General features: G+C 39.8%; 1 protein-coding gene across 4 annotated transcripts in view; it reads left to right on the top strand.

Moving 5' to 3' along the window:
- Nucleotides 1-25162, top strand: part of DNMT3B (DNA methyltransferase 3 beta) — a 63536-nt gene that overhangs the window by 3390 nt on the left and 34984 nt on the right. For 2 of the 4 annotated variants that reach the window (XM_056811950.1, XM_056811947.1), the window contains exons 2-3: nucleotides 23276-23411; nucleotides 24906-24970. In XM_056811950.1, the coding sequence (XP_056667928.1) occupies nucleotides 23282-23411; nucleotides 24906-24970 (195 nt within the window). In that variant the 5' untranslated portion in view covers nucleotides 23276-23281. Of the gene's footprint in view, nucleotides 1-17112; nucleotides 17255-21206; nucleotides 21336-23275; nucleotides 23412-24905; nucleotides 24971-25162 lie in introns of those variants that run through there. The other 2 variants (XM_056811948.1, XM_056811949.1) reach the window with 2 other exon arrangements.

Genomic DNA, 25162 nt, shown 5'->3' with positions numbered 1-25162 from the left:
TCCTCCACCCCCACCTTTGTACTATATAGCCTCAGGACTTAGAACTAAAAGGTACTTGAGAATGTATAATTTCGTGGCTAGGCCAAAGGGATCCAAATGACCCTAGTTTACATATAGTTTTCCTCATACCTGGTCACCTGGGGTAGTCGTCTCCAAGATTAACATTCCCATTTTGCAGATTGGGAAATGTATAGCAAGGAAAGTGATTTGGCTGAATCTTGCAGTTAATATTGGTTCTTGCCCCTAAACCCCAGGGACACTGGGGAGTCTCTTGCCTTTTAGGGAAAGAAAAGAATTGTTCCCTGAGAAAAGCACCTTTTTTTTTTTAATCCTACTGATTAGTTCCAAGACAGGAGAATGGTAAGGGTAATTGGGGTAAGTGTCTTGCTCTGGCTCACCCAGCTAGGAAGTATCTGATATCATATTTGAACCCAGGACCTCCCATCTATAGACCTGGCTCTCTTATGCACTGTCACCTAGCTGCTCCAAAAAGTGCCATTTTTTTAATAATGAATTTTTATTGATACCTTTTTTACATTACCTATATTTCCTTGCTGTTGTATCTTTCTTGATTTCTACTTTTGGAGAGAGTCATACCTTGTTAACAGTTCAGAAAAAGAAGGTTAATAAAACCAGAACTTCAAAAAGCAGTTGGGGAAGGGAGAACAGAATAGAGGAGAAGGGAAGCACAATTAGGAAGCAGAATTTGTGATCCAGAAGCACAGTCAGTGGCTCCTTGCTCAATGACAATTCCGGTCAATTCCAGAGCAGAATAACAACATTAACTCCTTTCACCTCTTTTCTTGCAGTCCTGAAATTCCAGGCAGGGCAGGGAGCAGTGACCTTAGACCCATTTTATATCTGAGGAAACTGAAGCACAGAGAGAAGTTTATGAAATGTCCATGGTCACAAAAAGCAAAGTTGAAGCCCCCCAGCCTGTGTTGTGGGACTTGGCACCAAAGGAAATGCCATCTATAATACCATCTACAATGCCATCTATAATACCAATATAATACCATATAATAATGCCTAGGTCCTGGACAAGGAGGAGCCTGCCTCCTAGGTTCAAATCTTTGTTTCCAGTCTTAGTAGATCTAGAAATGGGGAAGGTATTACAATGCCCCCAGTTTAGGCACTTTAATTTTTATGTAGGACAAACAGATCACTTCATTTGAATGTCACAATGCATTTGAAGATGACAGAAGTTCTTTCTCCTGGAGGAAGAATGAATGGAGGGTCTTGACTTGGAACCAGTCAGTTCACTTTTTATGGATCTGTTTTATTTTTCCACAAAATAAAGTCAGACTTAATCATTGCAAATGTTTTGCGCCTACCTTTTATTTCTACTGACTGTCCCTATAGTATTAGGGTCACTGATGCTAAGTGATAAAGTGATAAATGAGGAACTCTGAGACCTGTCTAGAGAGTCCTAGATCAGAAACAGCAAGAAACTCGAGTTGTTTATATCCCTTTACTTTAACCTTCTTCCAAAGAGCCATCCTTAATAAAGAAAAAAAGTTCTACAGCAAATTGAAATATGATGAGTGTGGAGAGGGGATGTATCATCTCACATCTTTGTTAACAACTTTGGTTGTTATAATTTTGAGTATTTAGTTTTGATTTTGTTCTTTCTGTGTACACTGTTGTCATTGTGTATATGTTCCTGATGGACTCATTTTTAAACATTTAGTTAATTTAGAATATTTTTCCATGGTTATAGGATTCATGTTCTTTCCCTCCCTCTTGTAGCTGACACCCAATTCTACTGGGTTTTACATGTGTCATTGATCAAAACCTATTTCCATATTATTGATAATTGCACTAGGTAGGGTAATCATTTAGTCTACATCCCCAATCATATTCCCATCTAGAGAAAATTTACAGAATAACTATGAAGTAGGCAGTATTTGTGTCAATTGAAAGAGTATGGATATGAAATTAGCAAAGAAGGCTCCATTCCCAGTTTTGTCTTTGGGTATATCACAACTACTTAGAGCCTCAAGTTTTTTCAGTCATAAAATGGGGACAAGCGCACTATTGTGAGATTTAGTGCTGGAATCTGATTTAGTGCTGGTTTTGGAATCAGTTTCATTAATTTATTTGCTACTGAATCACTGACCATTTCTGGGCCTCAGTATCCTCATCTATAAACTAAATTTGACTAGATGGCTCATCCTTCACAGTCTATCTCGCCAAGTTAAAGGGACCTGTAAATTTTCAAGACCTAGAGAAATAAATGGAATTGAGTGATCCTGGTTTTTATCCCATCAATTTTCTAGAGTAGCTTCACCCCCTTTTTTAATTTTCTAACTTTGGGAGAAGGGTAGGGGAAGAAATATGGAAGTGAAGGGCAGCTTGGACAGAAGTATGGATCCAGAAAGGTCTGTGACCCACCAAGTTAAAAAAGAACCAAAACACACAATTCACTAACTCACCAGAGTCCAGCAATGTTCTTCACTTGTAGGCGTTGGGGAGGTGAACTACCAACCAGGAAGTTTGTCTTGGTTTTAGCCTGGTCCACTGTATGGCTGGGCAGGCCTATATCCTCCCTCCCTGTCCCTTCCCTCCCTCACACCCCAGTTCACACTTAGTTGCTGATGACTTAACATTTGGTCTTCCCCAGGATTGTACCTTTTTAAACAACTTTCAATTGGTCTTTTTTCTGGCTAAGGCCTTTGAAGCTGTCTTGTAATAACTGACATATAGAAAAGGGATTAGGCTCTAAGTTTGTTCTGCTTGAGAGAAACTGGGAGGAAGGGGTGGGGTGGAGTTAGAGGGAGGCAGGCACAGTTTTTTAGAGGAACTTATTGAAACAGGCCCACCCCTAAGTAATGAATAGGATGGAATGAAGATGATTACCTGTTTAGTACTCTCGAGAATAGAATTTTTGTTGGTTGTGTGGGTAAAATAGATTATATTGAGATTTCTTAAAATTCTCATCAGAATTGACCAGTAGAGACGGATGATTAAAAGAAAGATGATTTCAGTAGAGAATTAGACTTGAGGAAGATTTGAATGCTGCCTCTTTTTTGGGAGAGTTGGGATGGTCGGTATGATCTACTAAAAAAAAATGTTTCAGAAGTATTGAGCACCCCTGAATCAGACTAAATGCAATTGGGAAATATTTAACAAAAATAAAAATTCACTAAAACATTGATAAGCATTGCTTTTCCCCTTCTTAATTTATGAGACTTGCTTCCCTTCCCTACCCATTTCCAACCTGATTAAGTAATCCCTCTTTTCTTCCTGTTCAGTGAGGGGTGCTAGTGTTTTGATTATAGAGATAAACAGCATCTTAAAAATTATATTGAGTTGCTTAGATTTTATGTTGATAGGTAAGAGAATTGAGGTAAAGAAAGGTTACAATTACAAGGTCACCATGACTGTAGAATGTAGAACCTGTTAACTATTTTCAAAAACAATAGTGGCAGAAGGGCTGGATTTCAAATTTTGCCTTGACCAATCCTTTTATACTTAATAGCCAGGGGACTTCCCTGGACGGTAAAAGAGTGTCTCCTCCTAACCTCAGGTATCTACATCTTTAAAGTATTAGAAATAATGCTTGCATCATACGCATCTCCCAAAGGTTGTGAGGAATGAACTTGGCTAAATAAGCTGAAAGAACACTGGCTCTGTAGTCATAGGACAGTAGTTTAGAACTCAGCCTCTGTGCAAGCCACGTCATCTCCTTGGGACTCAGTTTCTTTATTCTGTAAAACAAAAGGTAGTTATGGAGTGGGATTGTACTAGATAACTTAAGAGGTCTCCGAAATGTAGGCTTTTTTGAAATTTTGGAAGAAGTGTTTTTTGGCAAGCAGGGTGACTTTCCTGACCATTTCCCAGTTGAAGAGAAATAATATTGGAAAGCTTCTGGACCTAGTGGGAGCAGGGCTGAGGCTTATAGGAGGCAGGAGCAGGCCTTAAAGCTCTTGGTAGAATTATTCCTGGCCTATAGGGATTGATCATAAAATTAAGTAAAGTTAGAAGAGAACTTTAACCACAATCTAGTTTCCTTTTTTTGGTGCCTGGCACATAGCAGGCAATTAATAAATGTTTATTGACTGGACTTGTAGAAAAGAAAGGAACTTTCTTGCCCAAAGTTACACCAGCGGTAAGTGGAAAACTTGGTTGTGAAAACCATCTTTTGCTTCTCTGGATGGGAGTGCCATTTTAAGTGGGTCAAACAGTCAGTCAAAACCCATTTTTCTTATTGGTCCTTTGGTTATTGGACTCTCCTTGACCCTTTTGGGGTTTTCTTGGCAATGATACTGGAGTGACTTGCCATTTCCTTCTCCAGCTCATTTTATACATGAGGATAATGAGGCAAATGGGGTGAAATGACTTGCCCAGGGTCACAGAGCTATCTGTCTCCCATCTCTGAACAGATTTAAAGAGGAGTCTTCTTGACTCCAAGCCCAGTGCTCTATCCACTGCGCCACCTAGCTGCTCAAATTAGTGCTTTCTTTTCCTGACTTTGCCAGGCAAATGAATTTATATTTCCTCACCTATTTCCTCTGCAAAATGCAGCTTATGGGATTATAGTAACTCAAAGGAATTCCTCCCATCTTTGACTTGTGCTTCCATGTCCCTTCCAAACTAGATCTGCTTCCCTTCTCTCTTGAATCTACTAGCTCCTTTGAGATTAAGGACTCTCTTTTTAATAATTGCTTTCCCAGTAATTAGGTCAGTGCCTGGATCTTAGTAAATTCTTTAAAATACTTTTTCATTCAACTATCTATGCTTCATAGTCTACTCTTGGAATTTCTCTTTCCATTGTCCCTATTGTACTGCCATAACTATTATCCACTGACTTGTGCTCTGCCCCAAGTATGAACACCTTGATTTTTCTTTTGTCTTTCCTGCTAGTAAGAGCTTCCCCATCCCATCCTCCATCCATATCCCCTCCCCAATATTCACTCTTCCTGAATTTTCCCCTCTAGGAATGTAAGTCCCTTGAGGGCTGGGGTTCCTTTTTGTTTTGTATCTTCCACATTCCCTCTCCTCTTTTTCATTCATTCTTCTTCACAAATTTCACATCCTGGGGCTTATCTTTTCACCTAGTTTTGCCCTTCCCCCTTTAGTGATATCTTCCCTAGGAAGTCCCCTTCCCTCTTGTATCATGGTCTCTCACCAAAGAACAACCATACACCACATTTTAAACTAGTAGCACCATCTTCTGCATGCTGGTTGGTGGGTCTCTAGTTTTTCCAGATATGGAAAGGTAGGATGAGGCTTGGAAGGTAGCAAGACAAGTAGAGAAGGAGAAATGGATCTATGACTGTGTCTTCCACTGGAAAGTTCCAAGTCTGGTGTTGGGGTGGTATGTGAGAAGGGTTTTGCCATATGCTAATGGATACTGATTTGCAAGTTAATCAACCCTAAGGTGGGGGATTGTTGGTGGATTGTTTGAAATCCTGGAGTAGGTTTATTGGAAAGGGTTAAAGTATTTTTGGGGTTCAGTTGTTATTCATATTTAGATCAATAGTGTTTTAACAGCCCCATTCCATCCTTACTGTTCAGGCTTAGAGGTATACCTTGGCATCCTTTGAGTTTTCTAGTTGGGTGTGGCAATTATATTTAACCCTAACTCTTGGAGATATAACACACTATATCCTAGAAAGCTACTAAAAATTCAGAAAGATATAAAGACTCAGAATTGGGAAAAAAATTCTAATTCATCCCAGTTTTGCAAAGGAAGAAACTGAGTTGAAGAAAAGTGAAGGTCATCAGGGTGTCATCTGTGCTTAAAACAACCAAACTAACTGGCTTCTGACCATTAATCATCTTTTTGTTTTACCCTACAGACTTAACTATTTCCCAGGTCAAAGGACAAAAGGGAAAGCTGATGTGTCTGGGAATGGTGCCCTCTTGTCTTTATGACATGTGTTTAGGTTTTTGTTCAGGTATGATTGTGGACTTTGTAAATATTTAAAAAAGGATTTAAATGTGGGCTATCCATTATATGCAGGGACTAAGCAGGGTAATATAGTAGGAAGACTGTAAAATTTGGAATCTGGTGATCTGAGATCCAGATCTTAGTCTTGCTTAGCTTTTAGCATGGTAGATGAATAAGTCTAGTCAACAAGCATTTATTAAATGCTTTCTTTGTGGGAGGCACTATAGTTAAGTGCTGGGGATAGAAATAGAAGCTGGAGGGATGAAAGAAAGTACCCATGTTGGCGCTTGATGGTGAAGTGTGGGCTGGTCTGGGTCCTTTCTCAAAAGGTTATTTTGCTCTCAGAAATCAAAAGAATGGTAAATAGTCCATTGATTGGCATGCCCATTCTTATAGGATTGATTTGATTTGTGAATCCAAAGATGGAAAATGGGAGGTGGCTAAACTCTGGACTAGAGGTTGTAACAGGGAATAGGGCCAGGAAGTGTTTGACTTTCTGTAATAGACATTGTTGGCTACAAGTGAATTCCTAGACAGAATGCTGCCACATTCCTTATGCTTCTTGTGATGATGTTAAGTCTTTAGAGGTTGCTTTCCTAGTTGGTGGGAATGTTAGTGGGCTGAATCAGATGATCACAGATGTCTTGGTTCCTGGGCCAGGGTGACTCTAGGCCACAGATGTTCAGAGATCTTGGAAACATTCTCCTTGCCATAGAAATTGTGAGTTCTTTCAGTTTTCTTAAGTGTGGTTGTTAAATCTCCAGTTTTCTTTTTGCTTGGGGGAACAGGACATATAGAGAAGGTTCATTGGAATCGCAGCAATGTCCTGGTGAGAGGGTTTTTAAAATTTGTGTGTTTTTTTTTTAATATACAATCATTATTGATTGTATTTTTATTTTATTTGGTCAATTTCAAACATTATTCCTTGGTTACAAAAATCATATTCTATTCCTCCCTCCCCTCCCCTTGCCAACACACAATTCCACTGGGTATTACATGTGTTCTTGATCAGAACCTATTTCCATGTTGATGTTTGCACTAGGATGATCCTTTAGAGTCTATATCCCCAACCATATCCCCTCGACCCATGTAATCAAGCAGTTTTTCTTCTGTTTCTACTCCCACAGTTTTTCCTCTGAATGTGGATAGTGTTCAGGATCACTGCATTGCCACTAATGGAGAAGTCCATTACATTCGATTGTACCACAGTGTATCAGTCTCTGTGTACAATGTTCTCCTGGTTCTGCTCCTTTCGCTCTGCATCACTTCCTGGAGGTTGTTCCAGTCCCCATTGAATTCCTCCACTTTATTATTCCTTTGAGCACAGTAGTATTCCATCACCAACATATACCACAATTTGTTTAGCCATTCCCCAATTGAAGGGCATCCCCTCATTTTCCAAGTTTTTGCTACCATGTTATTGATTATATACTAATTGAAATATACAATTGTTATTGATCCCTGGTTACCTTCAATCTAGGATGATAGAGATCTGGATTCTTTATGCCATAAAGGGGTCCCCAAAATACTGCCCTCGGGCCACATGTGGCCCTGAGGCCATTTATCCACCCCTCCCCCCCACTGAACTTCCAGAAGGGGCACCTCTTTCATTGGTGGTCAGTGAGAGGAGCACAGTATGTGGCAGCGTCCCTCACTTACAGTACTACTTCTGATGACATAATGTGGCTCCTTGTTCTGAGAGTAACTGAATGAGAATTAGGCGCCATGGGAAGAATTGTGTGGCTGCACAATAGAAGACATCAGCATGGTGAGCAGGGATCTGGGGGAGGGGATTCTGCACTGTGTATATGTGGAGGCAGTGGTGGGCCTGTGCAATGTGACAGGATCATCACAGCCAGCGCTGCAGCCTCTGCTATTTCAGACAGCCATATACAGATTTGTTCATAGTTTTTTTTTTATAGTCCAGCCCTCCAACGGTCTGAGGGACAGTGAACTGGCCCCCTGTGTAAAAAGTTTGGGGACCCCTGCTTTATGGGATTATAGCATGGATTTTGGCCCTTCACAGAATATAAGCAATGCTATTTCTATGGCTCCCTAGAGTCTTCAGGGCCTAATGCAGCCTCTGGTAGCTTCTAGTCTCCTAAGGCATCCTTCAGACCTTCAAACTTCTTGGAATTCTGCTCTTACAATACTTCTGAGGGCTTTGGGGGATAGTAGTAGTGGTATGCTGTGTGTCTTCTTGACTGTCCAATTTTCAGTCATTGTTCCTTAGCCTAGGAACAGATGTGTTGCTTCTCTCAGGATCTCTAGGGTTCTTAGAAACAGCTTGAGAAAGGCTTTAAAATTTTTAAAAATTTTTATGGTTGAAGACTTCTTTTCCTTTTCCACAAATTTACAAATATGTCAAATTCTAAGGCTGTCAAGAAAAGAACATCACATTTGTAGCCAGAGGCACTGATCCAAATTCTAAATCTAATTATTGGTTTTGTGATATTAGATAAGTTAAGTCTATTAGACCTCAGTTTTCATGTCCATAAAAAAATGGTCTTAAAGCAAACCCATTCATCCTATAGACTGTGCACCAGGTAGAAGACTTATCATTTGTCTGGTTAAGCCCAGTGAAGTTTTCCCCTTTGGAGGAAGAACTGGTTGTTTTGGAGAGAACCTTTGTCCTAAGATAGGTCCACATTTCTAGATGGGAAATTCTCACATTAGAGTCAACTCTTCTGGGACAACCTCTTCTACTGTATAGGGTTTATTTATGTAGAGCTTCTTCAACTTGAACAAAACTCAGCAACTTTCCATTCTCTTGAGTCACACAGTTCTACTAATGGACGTTTATGTTACATCTTAACTAATATTTATTTATTTATTTTTGAAGCTCTTACTTTTTGTCTTAGAATCAATACTGTGTATTGGTTCTAAGGCAGAAGAGTGGTAAGGGCTAGGGCTAGGGTCAAGTAACTTGCTAGGAAGTGTCTGAGACCAGATTTGAACCCAGGATCTCCCATCTCTGGGCCTGGCTCTCAATGTACTGAACCACCCAGCTGCTCCCTATGTTACATTTTTGAAAGTTGTCTTTTATATATACATGATTTCATGAATTCCCCTTTACAGAGCCCAGTTCTCCAACAGTTCTTTTTTCTGGAGGTCGATAACATTCTCTGCAATGTCTTTCAGGATTGCCCCAGATCATTGTATTGCTGGGAGTAGCCAAGTTTTCACTGATAATCATCATCCAATATTGCTGTTATTGTGTACATTGAAGAACCCAATTTATTATGGTGGAAATTGTACTGAATTTAGACATTCAACTCATGTTTAAATCCTCTGATTTTAGTCATCCCTTTTCCTTTCCTAATTTTTTAGTTTTCTCTAGATGAGGGAGAAAGATTTGTTCTAGTTAACCTAGAGATCTAACAACCTTGAAGAAACATGTCATCCTTTATATGTAAGGGGCTGTTGCTGATAAGGAGTTTTAAGTATTTTTCATTCCAGAGTTCCAGGGAGACCTTTCTGAAGTCATTTGCTTTCTCCTATATCCCTTGGCACATTCCCATTGCATTTATGTGGACCTTTTCCAGCCCCTGAAGCCAGGCTTTCTTTTTTTTTAAAACTCTCAGCTTCCGTCTTAGAATCAATACTGTGTATTGGTTCCAAGGCAGAAGAGCAGTAAGGGCTAGGCAATGGGGGTTAAGGGACTTGCTCAGGGTCACACAGCTGGAAAATGTCTGAGGCCAGATTTGAACCCAGGACTTTCTGTCTCCAGGTCTTGCTCTCAATCCACTGAACCACCCTGATGCCCTCCAGGCTTTCTTTAAAGAACTTAGCTCTCCTGATAGCTCCTTTTCCCAGAATCATATTGTAATATATATATATACATATATGTATATATACACACACATACATACATACATATGTACTCTTACCTTCTATCTTAGAGTCAATACTAAATATTGGCTTCAAGGCAGAAGAGTGATAAGGGCTAGGCAATTGGGGTTAAATGACTTGTCCGGTGTCACACAGCTAGGGAGTGTTTGAGGTCAGATTTGAAGCTGGAACCTCTTATCTCCAGACCTGTGCACTGGGTCACCTAGCTTCCCTCATCATATACTTATTAATGCATCTGTTAACTTATTTGCATTTCACTTTATATTAAAAATATTTGTTATATTTTCAAATGTGTTGATTTTCAAACAATACTTATTGTTTCTTAGACCTGGAAGGATCTTAAAGACCATGTATCAATCCAGTTGCATCTAGTTTCCCTTGAAGATCTCCAATGAGGAGAGAGTCAACTGTCTCTTGAAACAGCCCTTTCTCTCATTTTGATAAGGAAGTTACTTTACTTTCTGGAAATTTCACAGGCAGCTTTGCCATTTTTCCTATTTCTTCCTCCTTGAGCCAAGCAGAAGGGATAAAGTTTCTGTTCTTTAGGTTAATTGACATGTTATCAATAGCTACCACATAGTATCTTTTCCTCAACTGTGTCCTCACTGATGAGGGATTGGATTCTTTTTCACTTAGACCCAGAGAAGTCAGAATTAATGAGTGGAACCTGCAAGAGGAAATTTCTATGTTTACTCTAAAGAAAACATTCCTAAATAAAATTATTCCAAGATGTTTCTAAATATATGATTTCTCTTTCATCGAAGGTCATCTTTGAAACATTGGCTTTCTCATATGCTTTGAAAGCACATTGGATTGGATTATAGTAGAATCTCAAGGTCCTTCATTTTCCTTGATGTCCACCTGACTCAACTGAACAGTGGTCCAAATAGGTCACAGTTTAGCAGGGCTATGACTTCCATAATTTTGGACACTACTTCAATATACATCCACATTTTGTAGCTACAGAAACCTAAACCAGAAGAGGGTATTAAGTAGCAAAGTCAGACCTCTGAACCAATATCTAATGACTCCTAGTTCTAAATATCTTTTTGATTAAAAACTGTCTAGTCTAAGCCTTTGTAGCACTGGTTTTCCTTCATACTATTAAGGTCTTGGAGTGACCTTTAGTCTCCTTAGAAGAGTCATTCTTCTGTTTCTTCTCTCCCCACCCCCTCTCGGTCTTGCCCCCAGGATGGAAACTCCCCATTAGAGATTGGTTATAGTGTGGATGGATTTGCTGTTAACTTTGTGATATCATTCTCTCTCTCTCTTCCCTCATGCTGAGCCAGTATTTAGTACAGTATGCATTGGTTTTGTGCATTTTGTATGGTGTGATTGTTTTGTTATGAATTCATTTAGTGATCTACTTCAAGACATATTCATTTAACCAGTATAAGCAGACTGGTGTACCTTTTATGAATTTACCAACCTATTGTGCTAGAGTAGACATTATAGAGAGTATAGGGGAGAGAGCATTGACCTTATCTTTAAGACTTCCGGGAGTCCTGGCCCTTGTTTGCCTTACTGTGTGTGTTCTCTGGGTCAGTTACTTGACCTGAGGTTCATAATAATATTTACCTTACCTACTTTTTTTTTTTTGAGGAAGGGGAGAGAAGGGAACAGTTTTTATAAGGTGATTTGCTTTGGAATTCTTGCAGTTGCCTTCTAGAGGCAGGTAGCACTTTTATACAAGGTGGGTGTGGGGGGCAGGAATCCTATATTTAGTAGCTCTGGCCTTGTATAAGCTCTCTGAAACTGCTTGCTTATCTGTCAAAAGGGCATAATAATATTTGCACTGTATTTCATAGGAGCATGAGCAAAATAATTCATATAAACCTTAAATGTGCCAAGGGGAGCTAGTATATTGCTGGAACTCATATTCCTTGGTGTCTTCTGTAATTCCTGCTAGAGAGTAAGACTCCTTCCTTCTGAGTGTCCATCACACTCCATCTTCTGGCCCTCTTTGGAAGTCTTGCCTTAGAAGATGCTACCTTGGGCCTATAAAAGGAGTTTACTTGTAATTCTTCCTGAAGATTCCCCATTTATAAAATGGAGACATGGGCCCTTGGTACTTGACCTCATATGGTTGCTGTAATCATCATGCTATAAAAACACTGTAAAACTCAAATAGCCTAGACAATGTGTCTAGTAAAACTGCCCAGTAAAACTAGGTATTTCCTTCCCTCCTGGATTCTTTGCAGGGACATTCTTATTAACCCCAAGGGTCCATAGTAGGAATTCTGGACACTTCATTCTCTGGGAGCAAAGAACAAAGCCTTTCTTTCCCTTTCCTCTTGGCTGCTTCCTTCTGAAGAGATAAAGTGGCCTGCCTCTGGGAAGATGGTTAAGGAAGAGCTCTGTTTTGTGGGTTAGGATACTTGGAATGCTAATCTAGGAATCTTCTCAAACTCACCTGAGCCTTTGAATCACAGAGTAACAATCTCCACTTGAGTTGGGACCTTGGGCCATCCAGAAGGCTATGGAATAGCTCTATTGAACCAAGAATCACTTTTCTTAACTGGCCAGACAAGTTGTCATTCAGTCCATTTCGATGAAGACTTTCAGTGAAGGAGAAATCAACATAGCAAAGTAGTTTGTTCTTTCTACTTTTGGTTAATTTTAATAATTAGGAATGTTGTCATTAAAGTAAACTTAAGATTTTCTTTTTGTAACTTCCACTCATTAATTCTGTCTTCCCTGGGTCTAAGTCAAACAAATCCAGTCTTATCATTGAGGGGACCAGTTGATGATGTCACCTTCCTTCACAAATTTTTCCATCGATTCCCTTGATATTCTTTACCTTTTGTTCTTCTAGATTAATTTTGTTATTTTTTCTAGCCACATAAAATTTTTGATAGTTTTATTGGTATATCATTGAATTAAGAAAACTTGGATAGAATTGTCTTATTTATATTGGCTCAGCCTTCCCATGAGTAATTAACATTTTTTGGAAATTTGTTTCATTGATTCTTTTTTTTAATTTAAACCCTTACCTTCCATCTTGGAGTCAATATTGTGTATTGGCTCCAAGGCAGAAGAGTGGTAAGGGCTAGGCAATGGGGGTCAAGTGACTTACCCAGGGTCACACAGCTGGGAAGTGTCTGAGACCAGATTTGAATCTAGGACCTCCTGGCTCTCAATCCACTGACCTACCCAGCTGCCCCCTGTTTCTTTCTTTTTTTTTTTTAAGTTACTGTTTTAATTAGTTTAATACTTTAAAATTCCTAGGTATCTTCCTCCCTCCTTCCTCTCCCCATACTAGAGAAAACATCATTTGACAGAAAAGTTACATATGACTATGTTTTGATATATTCCTGTTTTATCAGTTCTTTCTCTGGAGGTGGACACACACAAATCATTTTTCAAACAATGTTTCTCTTGCTGTATATAACGTATGTTTTTCAAGAGGGTCTTCAGGAGAAAAAATCTCATGTAGATATCATGTAGTGGCCATAATCCATATTACTTGCTACCTTGAAAGCTTAAGAGCTTAGAAAACAGGTGATATAGGCACCCAGAGTTGGGGACAGGGGATGACATGAGATACAAGGCAAATGAGGATGAGGAATCACATAGGGTCAAGACTTCCAAGAGAAGTTAGGTCAGAGCAAGAGTAATTGGGAGAATGAGAGTATACTCAGGAAAGGTTTACAGAGTGCTTTATATAATTTCATTCTTTTTCTCGATTTCTAATTTTTTAAAAGTTTTCAATTGATAGACATATTACCCTCTTGAGCTCTCCCCACCCCTGTCCCCACATGGGAAAAAGCAGAACCCTTCTACCAGATTCACAGTCAAACATCTCTCATAATATTTACTTCCAAAAATAAGACTTATTTTTTGACTTTAATTCATCTAAAGTTGGGTAGAGAGCATGTCTTGTGGAATTTGTGATTGGCCATCCCATTAAATGGGAGTTATTTAGAATTTCAAAGTTGTCTGTACAATTCATCATTAAAGCAGTCAGTCTTGTGAACCTGAGGACAGGATTATTTGTCCCCATTTTATAAATGAGGAAATTATAAGTAAGTTTCTTTTACAGGAAGTAATATTTGTATATCTATCGGGCCTTTTCTGGATTTTGAAGTTAAATTGTGCTTGGGACAAGCAAGACTGGGATGTATGGTAGGGACCCCATGAAGCGTATAGACTGAGTCAAGGCTGTAGAATAAGAGAAGATCACCTATTTCTTGGGCACTGAAACTGTCCCTTAAAAGAATAGGGTATGATTTAGTTTTGGGAGAATGTTGGATTTTGACAGGTCAGGACCTTTCCTGAAAAGAGGGTTGATGAGTTTAATAAGACCAGTCCAAATGCTGTGCTTTTTAGAGGAATAGGTATTAGGTAAAATTAGAAGCTTGTTTTGAGACAGATTTTGAATATTAGCTTAAGAAGTTTATATTTGATAATGTAGATTTTGGGGAACTGTTGAAGGTATTTACTCAGGAAGCCAGTTTTAATAAAAGGCTTTTCTCATCACACTTGTGAGATAAGTAATGAATGCAATTAGTATTCTTTCTCTATTAAAGATGAAGAAACAACCTCAAGGCCCAGCCACTTCTTGAACTGTTTCAGGGATCTTTTGTGTTGATGGCAATTGGGCAAACTTTACTTAAAAGTTATTATTGCCTTTTATAAGTTTGTATAAATGAGAAACTGAGAACCAGAGAGGTTGGCTCACTCATGATCACACATCTAGAGCCAGAGTCTTATTTGAATCTGTCATCTATCTCCAAATTCAGCATAAATTTAAGCTGACTCTTGAAGAGACTTCTTGGACTAGATCCGCAAATGACCACAAAACTGATCTTAGATTAGAACCATCTATAAAATCTTGGGAACAGAATGGATCTAATTCACTATTTTACAAATTCAGGCTTTGAGGCCCAAGGTATCTCTCCACATTATAATTTTTCCCATTGCAGTTTCAATATTTCCACAGAATCATAAGAAATTAAATGGGAATTTTGGGAGTTTTGAGGAAGCAGTAGATGACATATGTGAAGGCTAACAGGTGATGCAGGAAAGTTTAGAAATTCAGAAATGCATAAAATATATAATTTACAATGTCAATGTATTTTATCTTTTAATACCTTAATTATACACAATTTCATTAAAGTTAAAGTAAGCAAAAAGTTGGTTTGTGTGAAAAGTATGCAAAATCCAGTAGACACAAACTGGAATAAATACTCTGGTGATGAAACTGCCCTGTATTGGGAAAAAATGCCTCAGAGGACATATCATCCAAGAAAAGAAAAGTCACACATTTTAAAGTTATAAAGGTTAGGAAAGGTTCCATAAACACCCCATATAAGAAAAAGAAAAAATTCAGACTTCCTTTGGTTTGAAGGGAAGGCCAACAATTTTTACATGGATTTTCCATATCACTGGAAGGGAGGATACCTATAATCACATTCACTTACTAGAATTTACGTAATAGTTGGGGGTTCACAAGGGTTTTTATTTCTGTGTATAGGAAGTTAAAGATGGGGTTAGCACTAATCAGCCAAGAAATCGATCTTGGTTTCTGTAACAAAGCTTTTCAGGACTTAACCACCAAAGCCACAGGTCTTGGGTGTCTTCATTTCATTGGTTATCCCTCCCTTCGACCTGGTGGGGCTCAAGAAGTTTGAAAGCTCTTTGCATTTGCCTTTGTAGCCACAACATTATTCTTTAACAACACTGCATTCTTTAACCTCACCCCTCTATCTCTTTGTAAACTAGATGCTGTTCTGGGTTTCCCTGGATCCTTCCATCCCCATTCCTGGTGAATTATTTTGTGGGATATGGGGCAAGGAAGCATTTCTAAAGTGAGAGTAGCTACTCAAAAGCCTTTGCCCAAGCATAGGCCCTACACATAGTAATAGCTAACAGCATAATTTCTACTATGTGCCAGGCAGTATGTTAAGTGCTTTACAAATATAATCTCATTTTACCCATAACAATCCTACAAGATTAGGTGCTATTTTTATTCTCATTTTACAGTTGAGGAAACTGAGGCAGACAGGTTAAGTGACTTGTTTAAGGTTATATGACTAAGATCTGATGACAGATTTGAACTTAGGGCTTCCTGATTCAAGGCCTGGCCAGCTAGGTGCCACCTTGCTGCCTATTACTACTATTGTAGATCACAAAAGAAGAAGAGAATCTCATGATTAGAAGGGGATCTCAGGCCATCTAATTTAACCTGGAATCTTCTCTTCTACAGTGACAGCTTGCTGCCAATAAAGGCATTTTAGTGGTTTTGAGTCTCCCTTTGAGCTACTTTCCAACTTAAATTATGAAGTTATAGTGTAATTTAGTGGGAAGAATTGGCTTTAGGAGATTGACTGACTACTTGAATGGCCTTGGCCAAGTCTCTTCCCTTTTTTCATCTGCAGAGATGAACTAATTGAGTCCCATTTTACAGATAAGGTCTCTTAAGTGTTCTTATTTTTATTTTTGTCCATGAAAAGAATGCATTTTCTTATGATTTGTGGAAGATCATGAGGAAAGTAGGGCAGATAATATCCCCATTTCATTGGTGAGCTAATGAAGTTCAAAGCTAAATTGTTTTTGTTTAGTCATTTCAGTCACGTCCAACTTCTTGTAACATCATTTGTGGTTTTCATGGCAAAGGTACTGGCCTGGTTTACCATTTCCTTCTCCATTTTATTTTACAGATAAGGAAACTGAGACCAACAGGGCTTTTCCCTTCCCCTTTTTGTTGATGGAAACACAATGGCCTCAAACTCGTGAAGGTCAAATTGTTGGGGGTACACTCTAGTCTGGGTCTGCCTGAAGGTGGGTAGGTAGGATGAAAAGAGCGATGGAGTTTGGTGTCTGGAGACCTGGATTCCAGTCTTCTGCTTGCTCTTTGTCTGTGTGACCAGACTTTTTGGGTAAGGAAATGTGGATGAAGCTTTGAGGCCTGAGGTTAGCTGCAGAAGAATGTAAGATGTTATTTATTGCAGGATGGTGGTTAATCATTGTCAGGCTTCAGGAGGAGCTGGGCCCCTGTGTGAGGAGTTAGAAAATGGAGGCTCTAATCCTGATTGCTTCATGGTGGAGAAGGGTGTGCGTGTGGGTGGTTTGATGGCAGCCCAGTTTCAGTCTCCTTTAAAAGGTACATCAGGGATCAGGCCTTCTGATGTAGAGAAGCGGAGCTGGGGGGGACCTGAGCTCCTGTTTCCTCCTGAGTGTATAGCAAGAGGATGAGGCCTGTGTGAGGGGGCTAAGGGGGGGATATGGAGCTTCAGTGCCTGGAGTAAGCTGTGGTCAGCCACTACTCTTCATTTTCCCTCCCTTCCCTCCCTCCCCGCCTTCCCCCCGCCCCTCAGAGGAGGAAAAGGCAAAGTGGCCATGCTTCCTTCCTGTTGTGGACAGAGAATTAAAGCTGAGAATGAAAGCCACAGCCCGGGACCCAGGAGTTGTTGCGGCCCCGGGCCTGGGATGAGCTGGGTTAGCTCAGGGTCCTGGCAGGAAGGGAACCTGGCATGAAATAAATGACTGCTTCCACCCCAGAAGGTAAGGCAGCTCTGAAATGGCTGAGGAGCTGAGTGAGGAGGCACCTTGGTGAGACTAGAGCCAGGTGGGATTCCCTGTGCCAACGCTCACTATTTTGGTGGGTGACCTTAGTCAAGTCATATTTTTTTGAGCTTCTGTTTCCTTCATCTATAAGCGATGTTCTTTTTGGCTCTGAATTCTACTCTGATTAGTGTTTTCTCAGTCTGTAATTCAGGAGCACCTTGGAGAGGTTGTGTTGGTTTCCCTTGTGTAAGTGGCTCACTTGGATAAATAAGCGAAGAAGTGGGAGGCTCATTCTCTAGGTAACAGGGATGAATTAGCCACCCAGTAAATGCTGGGCTTGGGGAGTGGTGGTGGCGAAATAATCAAAGAGCCTCTGGTATGTGGTTCCTGCAGTCCCGCTCAGACATTTATTCATTGTGTGACCTTATGAAGTGGAGAAGCATGGTGATAGAGGGAATAAAGAACAGATAGGAGTTGAGGTGAGGATCTCTTGTTTAAATTCTGCAGGACTGATCCTTGCCAGCTCTAGTCCTGGACAGCTGACATTTACTCATCCACTGAGATATTTTACTTGATCCCATAGGGCTGAATCATCTTGTTTATCCTGGTGGAAATGATATCTATGCAAATGTGCACACATTTCTCCCTTTACATATTCAACCTTGTATGTGTGTATATATGCAAATTCAACTAAAAGAGTTCTGAATGAAATCTACATTCCTAGATAAATTATGAAAACACCTTATGCAAAGTAGACAATTTGATAAGGGCAGCATTTCAATTCCCCCCCAAATTGTGAAAATTTCTCATGCAAAGTAGATACTGTATGTTGTGAATAGTGTCCAAATTCCCCCAAAATTATGAAAATTCCTTATGAAAAGCAGACACTGGATATAAGGTAGGCGCATAAAAGGTAGTGGGAAGCTGAGAAGCATCTCTTAAGTTAGTTCCTGAATGACTGTAGACTTGAGTTCTTCTCTCTCTGTTCAGTAGTGATCCTTTCATTTATTTATTTATTTAACCCTCACCATCAGTCTTAGAATTGATAGTGAGTATGTGATTCCAAGGCAGAAGAGTGATAAGTGAGGCAATTGGGGTTAAGTGATTTTCCAGGGTCACACAGCTAGGATGTGTCTGAGGCCAGTTTTGAAACCCAGAACCTCCTGTCTCCAGCTCTTAACTCTTCACTGAGTCACCAACTGTCATGGCTGGCAGCAAAAATGCTCTTTGAGGGGGAAAAGGGAATCATCTCATAAGCATTAAGTCAGTAGACTTGAAAATTAAAATAAGTAATTAGAAAATATGAAGGACAAAAATGTCATCAATAATACATAAACTTAAGACTGGCATTGTTGACTGTGAACACTATAATGGTGAACACTGCTGGATAGAGGAGCACACAAAAGGCAGTATGAAATAAAGGGAAGGTGCTCTTTTGGAGATAGAGAAACTATTAGCTATATGCGAAGAAGGCCAGAATCAGAAGACTATTCCTTCAAGCTTCATTCATGATAATTCAAGTCAAGGCTTGAAGCCTCTTTGAAGATTTAAAGGTATATTATCCTGAAGGAACACAGGTATTTATAGCAAGCTATGGTTGGTTTTCATGATTTAAAAATTATACAGGATTTCATAGTAATGTGACCTAGCCTGGAGACAGGAAGTCCTGGGTTCAAATTTGTGCTGAAACAGTTCCTAGTTATGTGATCCTGGGGAAGTCACTTAACATTAATTGCCTAACCCTTATGTCTCCTCTGCTTTGGAACTGATAAATTCTTTTTTTTTAAACTTATTTATTGAGTCAATTTAGAACTTTATTCTTTACAAGAATTTTTATAAGAATCACATTATTTCTCTCCCTCCCCTCCCCACCTTTCCTGCAGCCAACACACAATTCCATTGGGTATTGCATGTGTCCTTGATCAGAACCTATTTCCATATTGTTGATGTTTGCACTAGGATGTTTATTTAGCGTCTATATCCCCAATCATATCCCCATCAACTCATGTGATCCAGCAGTTGTTTTTCTTCTGTGTTTCTACTACCACAGTTTTTCCTCTGAATATAGATAGTGTTCTTTCTCCTAGATCCCTCCAAGTTGTTCAGGATCACTGCATTGCCACTAATGGAGCAGTCCATTACATTCGATTGTACCACAGTGTATCTGTTTATAATGTTCTCCTGGTTCTGCTCCTTTTGCTCTGCATCAATTCCTGGAGGTTGTTCCAGTTCATTATTCTTTTGAGCACAATAGTATTCCATCACCCAGAGATGATTTTTTCAGCCATTCCCCAATCAATAGACACCCTCTCATTTTCCAATTTTTTGCCACCACAAAGAGTGCAGCTATGAATATTCTTGTACATGTCTTTTTCCTTATCTCTTTGGGGATACAAACCCAGCTGTGGAATGACTGGATCAAAGAACAGAGAATCTTTTAGTGCTTTTTGGGCATATGGAACTGATAAAATTCTAAGATAGAAGGTAAGGCTTATATAAAAAGTAGGAGCAGCAGCAGCAGCAGCAGCAGTAGTAGTAGTAGTAGTAGTAGTAGTAGTAGCAGCAGCAGTAATAATAGATGACTCCCTACTTGTGGGAGCAAATCTTTAATGCAGAGGAAACCAGCCTGTTTTTTTTTTTTTATTAACAGAATAAAAGGTAGTGGTAAGCTAATAAGCATTTCAATAGTTTTTAGTTCCTGTATGACTGTAGACAGTGAGTATTTTTCTCTGTGTTCAGTAGTGATCATTATATTTTCTTTTTTAAAAAACTCTTTATATTTAGTATCAGTTCCACGGCAGAGTGGTAAGAGCTGGCATTTGGGGTTGAGTGACTGGCCCAGAGTCACACAGTTAGGAAGACAATGGATGGAAGAAAACTATCCCAGGTCATAAGGCTTAGAAAAATTGTTGCTCTGAGTGAAATGTGCAGAACCAGGAGAATATTAATACCCAATAACTGAAATATTGTGGTATGATCAAATAGAGATTTTACTACTAACAGCAATATAATGATCCAGGACAATTCTGAGGAACTTAGGGAAAAGAATGCTGTCCACTTCTAGGGGAAGAACTGTTGAAGTATAAATGCAGATGAAAACATATTATTTATCATTTGTTTAAATGAATAATATGGAAATATGTTTTGTGTGATAATATATGTATAGCCCAGACTGAATTGCTTGTCAACTCTAGTATTGGGGAGAGAAGGGAAGGAGACAACACAAATCATATAACTTTGGAAAACATGTGGAAATTTGTTATTAAAATAAAGAAAAATTTAAGAAAATAGTTATTATTCTGCCTTAGAGGAATTACATCTGGCACTTGGAAATTAAAATTTGTTCTCTAGGCATCACTCAGAACATCTTGTAGCAGGGGGTCACTGTGTAGCCCAGTGGATTTAGAGCCAGGCCTAGGTTCAAATCTGGACTTAGACACTTCCCAGCTGTGTGACCCTGGGCAAGTCACTTAACCCCATTGCCTAGCCCTTACTGCTCTTCTGCCTTGGAACCAATACTTAGCACTGATTCTAAGGCCAAAGATTAGGGTGTTTGTTTTTTAAACAAGAAAATCTCAGTGTTGAAAGGAATCTGCTATTCTGCTGACACTTAGGTATTATTTTGTGTTTGCCTTTGTTATTTAGGCTGCTTGAATTGGGCCTGGAAGGGCAAGTTTTTATTTTGTAAAAAAATTCTTGATTGTAGAAGTCTGTGCAAAGATTCATTTATATAAAACAAAACCTGAAAACCCCATGGGGATATTGTTGAATTCTAAGTGGAAATTTGGAGCTCTGTGGAGTAGGGTTGGGAGGCTGGGCCTAGGGAGGCTGGGGGATGTAATCTGTCAGAGGCGTGGCATCCTTGTAAATTTCCTTCAGGGGGCGCTCTGGCACTCCTGCTGCTTGTGCTACACAGCGCCTCCTTGTGAATTTAATCATTAATGCAACCTGATCCTTCACCTCCCCGCCCCCACCCCACTCCTGCCTCCAACCCCTACCCTGTGCAGAGGGCTGTGAGGGAAGGCCACTCCCTAACTAAAACTGGCCCTTCTATTGCAGTGGGTCTAAGACCCTGAAGGTTGGTTGGTTTGGGCTTATTTTCGTTCCTTTTTTCACCTAATCTTTCCCCTAAGCTGGGTGGGGAACATCAGCTCCTTTAGGCCAAGGTAGACTGAAGCTGGGGGAGGGGGCAGGAGCCCAGGGAAGGGCCCGGGAGCCATCCAGACCTTGGAGAAGGAGGATTCCTGCCAGTCTGGAGGGGACCTCACATCCACATCTCATTTGCAAATGAGGTCAGAAAGGTAAAGTAATTGGGAATACTAGTGGTAACTGAGTGCAGGTGCCAAATGGAATGGAAGCTAATCTTCAGTGTAAAATGGGAGGCTGTGATTCTGAACATTACTAATCTTTAACTTTTGGGGGGGATGGGGGAGAGGTACAGAAAAAGGTCTTCCCTTTATGTCCCGCAGGATTTCTGTAAGAAAACCCTACAAAGGAGTGAATTAGATAAGTGAGGTAGATAAAGGCAGCTACTCTAGTGGAAAGAGCCCCCTGCCCTGGGGGTCTGGAGATTTGAACTTGGTGCAAAACCTACCCTTAGTGACTCTTTGGTCACATGGACATAATAGGAATATTCGAAGTCCAGAGTCTGTGTAATTGGGTTGTTTTGGGAAATTTGGAGCTGAGAGAAAGAAAATGCACTTTCTGTTTTAGGTTGAATGGTGTCCTGATCATAAAAGACTTTTGTATTGTATGTAAATTTGAATTATGACCATCTGGAAGAGAAGACACTTACAAGAGGAAAAAAAAGTCTTGGGTGGGCTTGAGAGAAAAAGGAGTTACTTAAAATAGAAAAGTTATGGATGGGTTTATACCTACAGCTTGTCCAGGCTTAGTAGAGTGTGTGAGAGAAACAGGAAAGCAAAGGAAAGGCAGGCAGGAAGGAGAAAAGATTGGGTTAGCTGGATGGGAGAGGAGTTGTGAAAGGGCCTTGAATGTCCTAAGAATTGTTTTTTTTTTTTGACATTGAAGGTTGTTGAGCAGCGACCTGGACTCTACAACATAGTCAGTGAGGTTTTAGTAGTATCTATAGCATAGGGCCCATTTTAATACAACTGGGCTTGGAAAAGGGAACCAGGAGTGTTTGGCTATTCATTGGAGATGTTTCGGGGCAGGGGGAAAAAAATCCTGTTACTCCAGTTACTGAAGGGGTAGTTGATAGTTTTAAGGCCTTTTCTTCCCAGTTTAAATTATTCTTCTCCTGGCCACTTGCCCATTAGTGACTCCCTTTCCCTTCTTGGAATTTGAATTCTGAGTGCCTCAGCTGGGGAAAACTGGTAAGGAAGGAGGGAGAAAATGATAGACAAAAATCTTAGCCAATTGGGCCCAGAAGACTTGGCCTAAGGCAGAGTTTCTTCCATCAAGAGGAGAAAAAAGCAGTTCTTTGGGGAAAGAGAAAGGAGAGAAGAGGACCCTGGAGAATGAGGGGGAGAGGAGAGAAAACAAAAGGGTCAGGAAAGAAAATAATTCACTGGAGTCAAAAAAGGAAGGGTTTGAAACTAACAGAAATTGCTTTGGTGCTTTTAAATTCTAGGAGACAAACTTGGGGCCAAGACTGAGATGAGAGGAGGAGAGAAAATTTGTGGAATAGGATTGAATCTTTCTCATGACTGAGAGGGAAAAGCTAGTATCTGGCCCATATACACAGAGAGGCACCATAGCATTAGTTTGCTTAATTCAGGTCCCACCACTTTTTCTGTCTTTCTCTTCCTTAATCTAAATTTCTCCTGGGGATTCTTGCGGTAGGGGTTTGGCTGTCCAATGGAAGTTGGAATTACTTGGCCTTATGGGTCAAGTATAAACAATAAATGGAGGACAGGTTTCCTTTGGGACCCATGAATGATGCCAGTCTCTCCATTAAAAATGCTTTCAGGTGTGGAGATATACTCTTGCCTAGCTGTTTTATCCTAGCCTTAGCCTCATCTACTCTGTTTCTCCTTTCCACCCCATCCCCCATAGGGCACAATGAAAGGAGACACACGAAGATACAATGGTGAGGAGGCTAATAAAGAAGACTTCAGCTTGGTCAATGGCAGTGATGATGAAACTCTCTCTCCTCCAGTCCTGGAAGCAGTGGGGAGCCTGGAGATCAAAGGTAATTTGTTTTTGTGCTCATGAGGCAAGATTATCTGAATGTATACTTGGTTCGGATAGCAGGGAGTCTCCAGGTCACAGATGGATTGTCACTTCTGCTATCTAGCCATACTCATAAAAAAAAGTTTCCTGTGAGAATTACTTTAGGATTGGAGGCTGCAGAGAATGTCAGATTTTGTGGTATGTTACAGGGTTTATTAGTAGCTATGTAGTCTTTAAAATGTTAATCAGTTTCTATGAAAAATTCAGGATGTTACTAGGCAAGTTTAAAAAGTGAATAAAATCCCAGACTGGACAGAAGTTTTAAATGAAGAAGGCATCTTTCCTCTGTTCTGCTTGGACTTTTCTCCAGTATTGTCTCTTGTCATAGGCATTATCCTGATAAGAAACTGGAATATAAAAGCTCAACTATGTGTCAAAGGAAGTGAGGAGTTTCTAGTTAAGTCTAAGCAAGTTAGTTTCTAATGTTGAGGCTGGTAGAGGATGAACATTGTGTACTGCCTCCCTTAGAAACCTGATCTTTTATATTGGGTAGGCTAAGGGTTTGGGGGCCCTTATTAGGAATTAGAGATCATCATTATTTAGAATCCTTTAGTATAGGAATTAAGTTGATTTGTTAATTGACAATTACACATACCAAGGTAAGTGGTAATATAAGTAATCGAAGAAACGACAGGAGTATTATGGGAGAAAGAACAGCCTTTGGATTCAGAGGATAAACATTCAAATTTACCACTTAACTATTTGTATGATATTGGGCAAGCTAGATGAGAGGACCTTTCCTTTTTCAATTATGTATGGAAACAATATTTGACAATATCTGACATTTCAAGATTCGGATTCTCTTCCCTCTCCCTGTCTACTCTCCCCAAGGTATATAGTTTATATCAATGCTTTCATGCAATATGTTTCCATTTTGCAAAGGACCTCTTTAAAGCTAAGCTCCATAAACATAGTCGAGCAAAATTTTATTTAGTATGATTAAAAAACTAAGATTGGAATTATAGAGAAGGCAGTTGAGGGCTCATAGAGGAGTTTTCTTGAAGTCATATACACACACACACACACACACACACACACAGTTAGTGAATAGAAGGCTTGAATTAAGAACTTGATGGGTCATATTATAGACAAATATTAATTCTACTGTACCATATTTCCTCCATGCTTACATTACAGTCCTCTTACTAACCCTTGGGAGAAGAACCATTTATTTCATTGTGAACTATTTTTTGTTTATAGAGCCAATATCCACCTCCTGCCATCTTTATTATTCCCTTTATTGCAAATGTTGCAACAGAGGAAGAAAGATGAAGTAAGGGGCAAAACCAATCCAACTGACTTTCTTTGATCACAGGATGTATCTTTGGGGAACAAGGCCTAAGGGTGGAATTCTAGGGTCTTTTGGGAAAGGATGAGAAATCTTAGCCCGCCAAAAATAAATTCATATGCCATAGCTATTCTTGCCAAAGTGTCCATTTTATTACTTCCACAGGTCGTAGGGTAAGCCGACGGGGAGTGTCGAAAAGGGAACTCTGTCATATGATCACCTTCGATGAGGTACCCATCTAATGAGCCCTTTATACCATTATCCCTTTGCTCTTCTCCTGAGGGGCTCAGGGGCCTGGATCAGTACACAGGTGCTTTCTTAATCATGAGGTAGGAGACCATATTGCCTTGAGAAGTTTCAAGGGGAAGCTTCTCTCCCCATTCACTGAGTTTCCAGCAGTACTCTTTGTACCAGGGAGGTTA

Source organism: Monodelphis domestica, chromosome 1 (genome assembly GCF_027887165.1).
Source record: "Monodelphis domestica isolate mMonDom1 chromosome 1, mMonDom1.pri, whole genome shotgun sequence".
In the NCBI taxonomy this organism is placed as follows: Eukaryota; Metazoa; Chordata; class Mammalia; order Didelphimorphia; family Didelphidae; genus Monodelphis; species Monodelphis domestica.
This window is presented reverse-complemented; position numbering and strand designations above follow the sequence as displayed.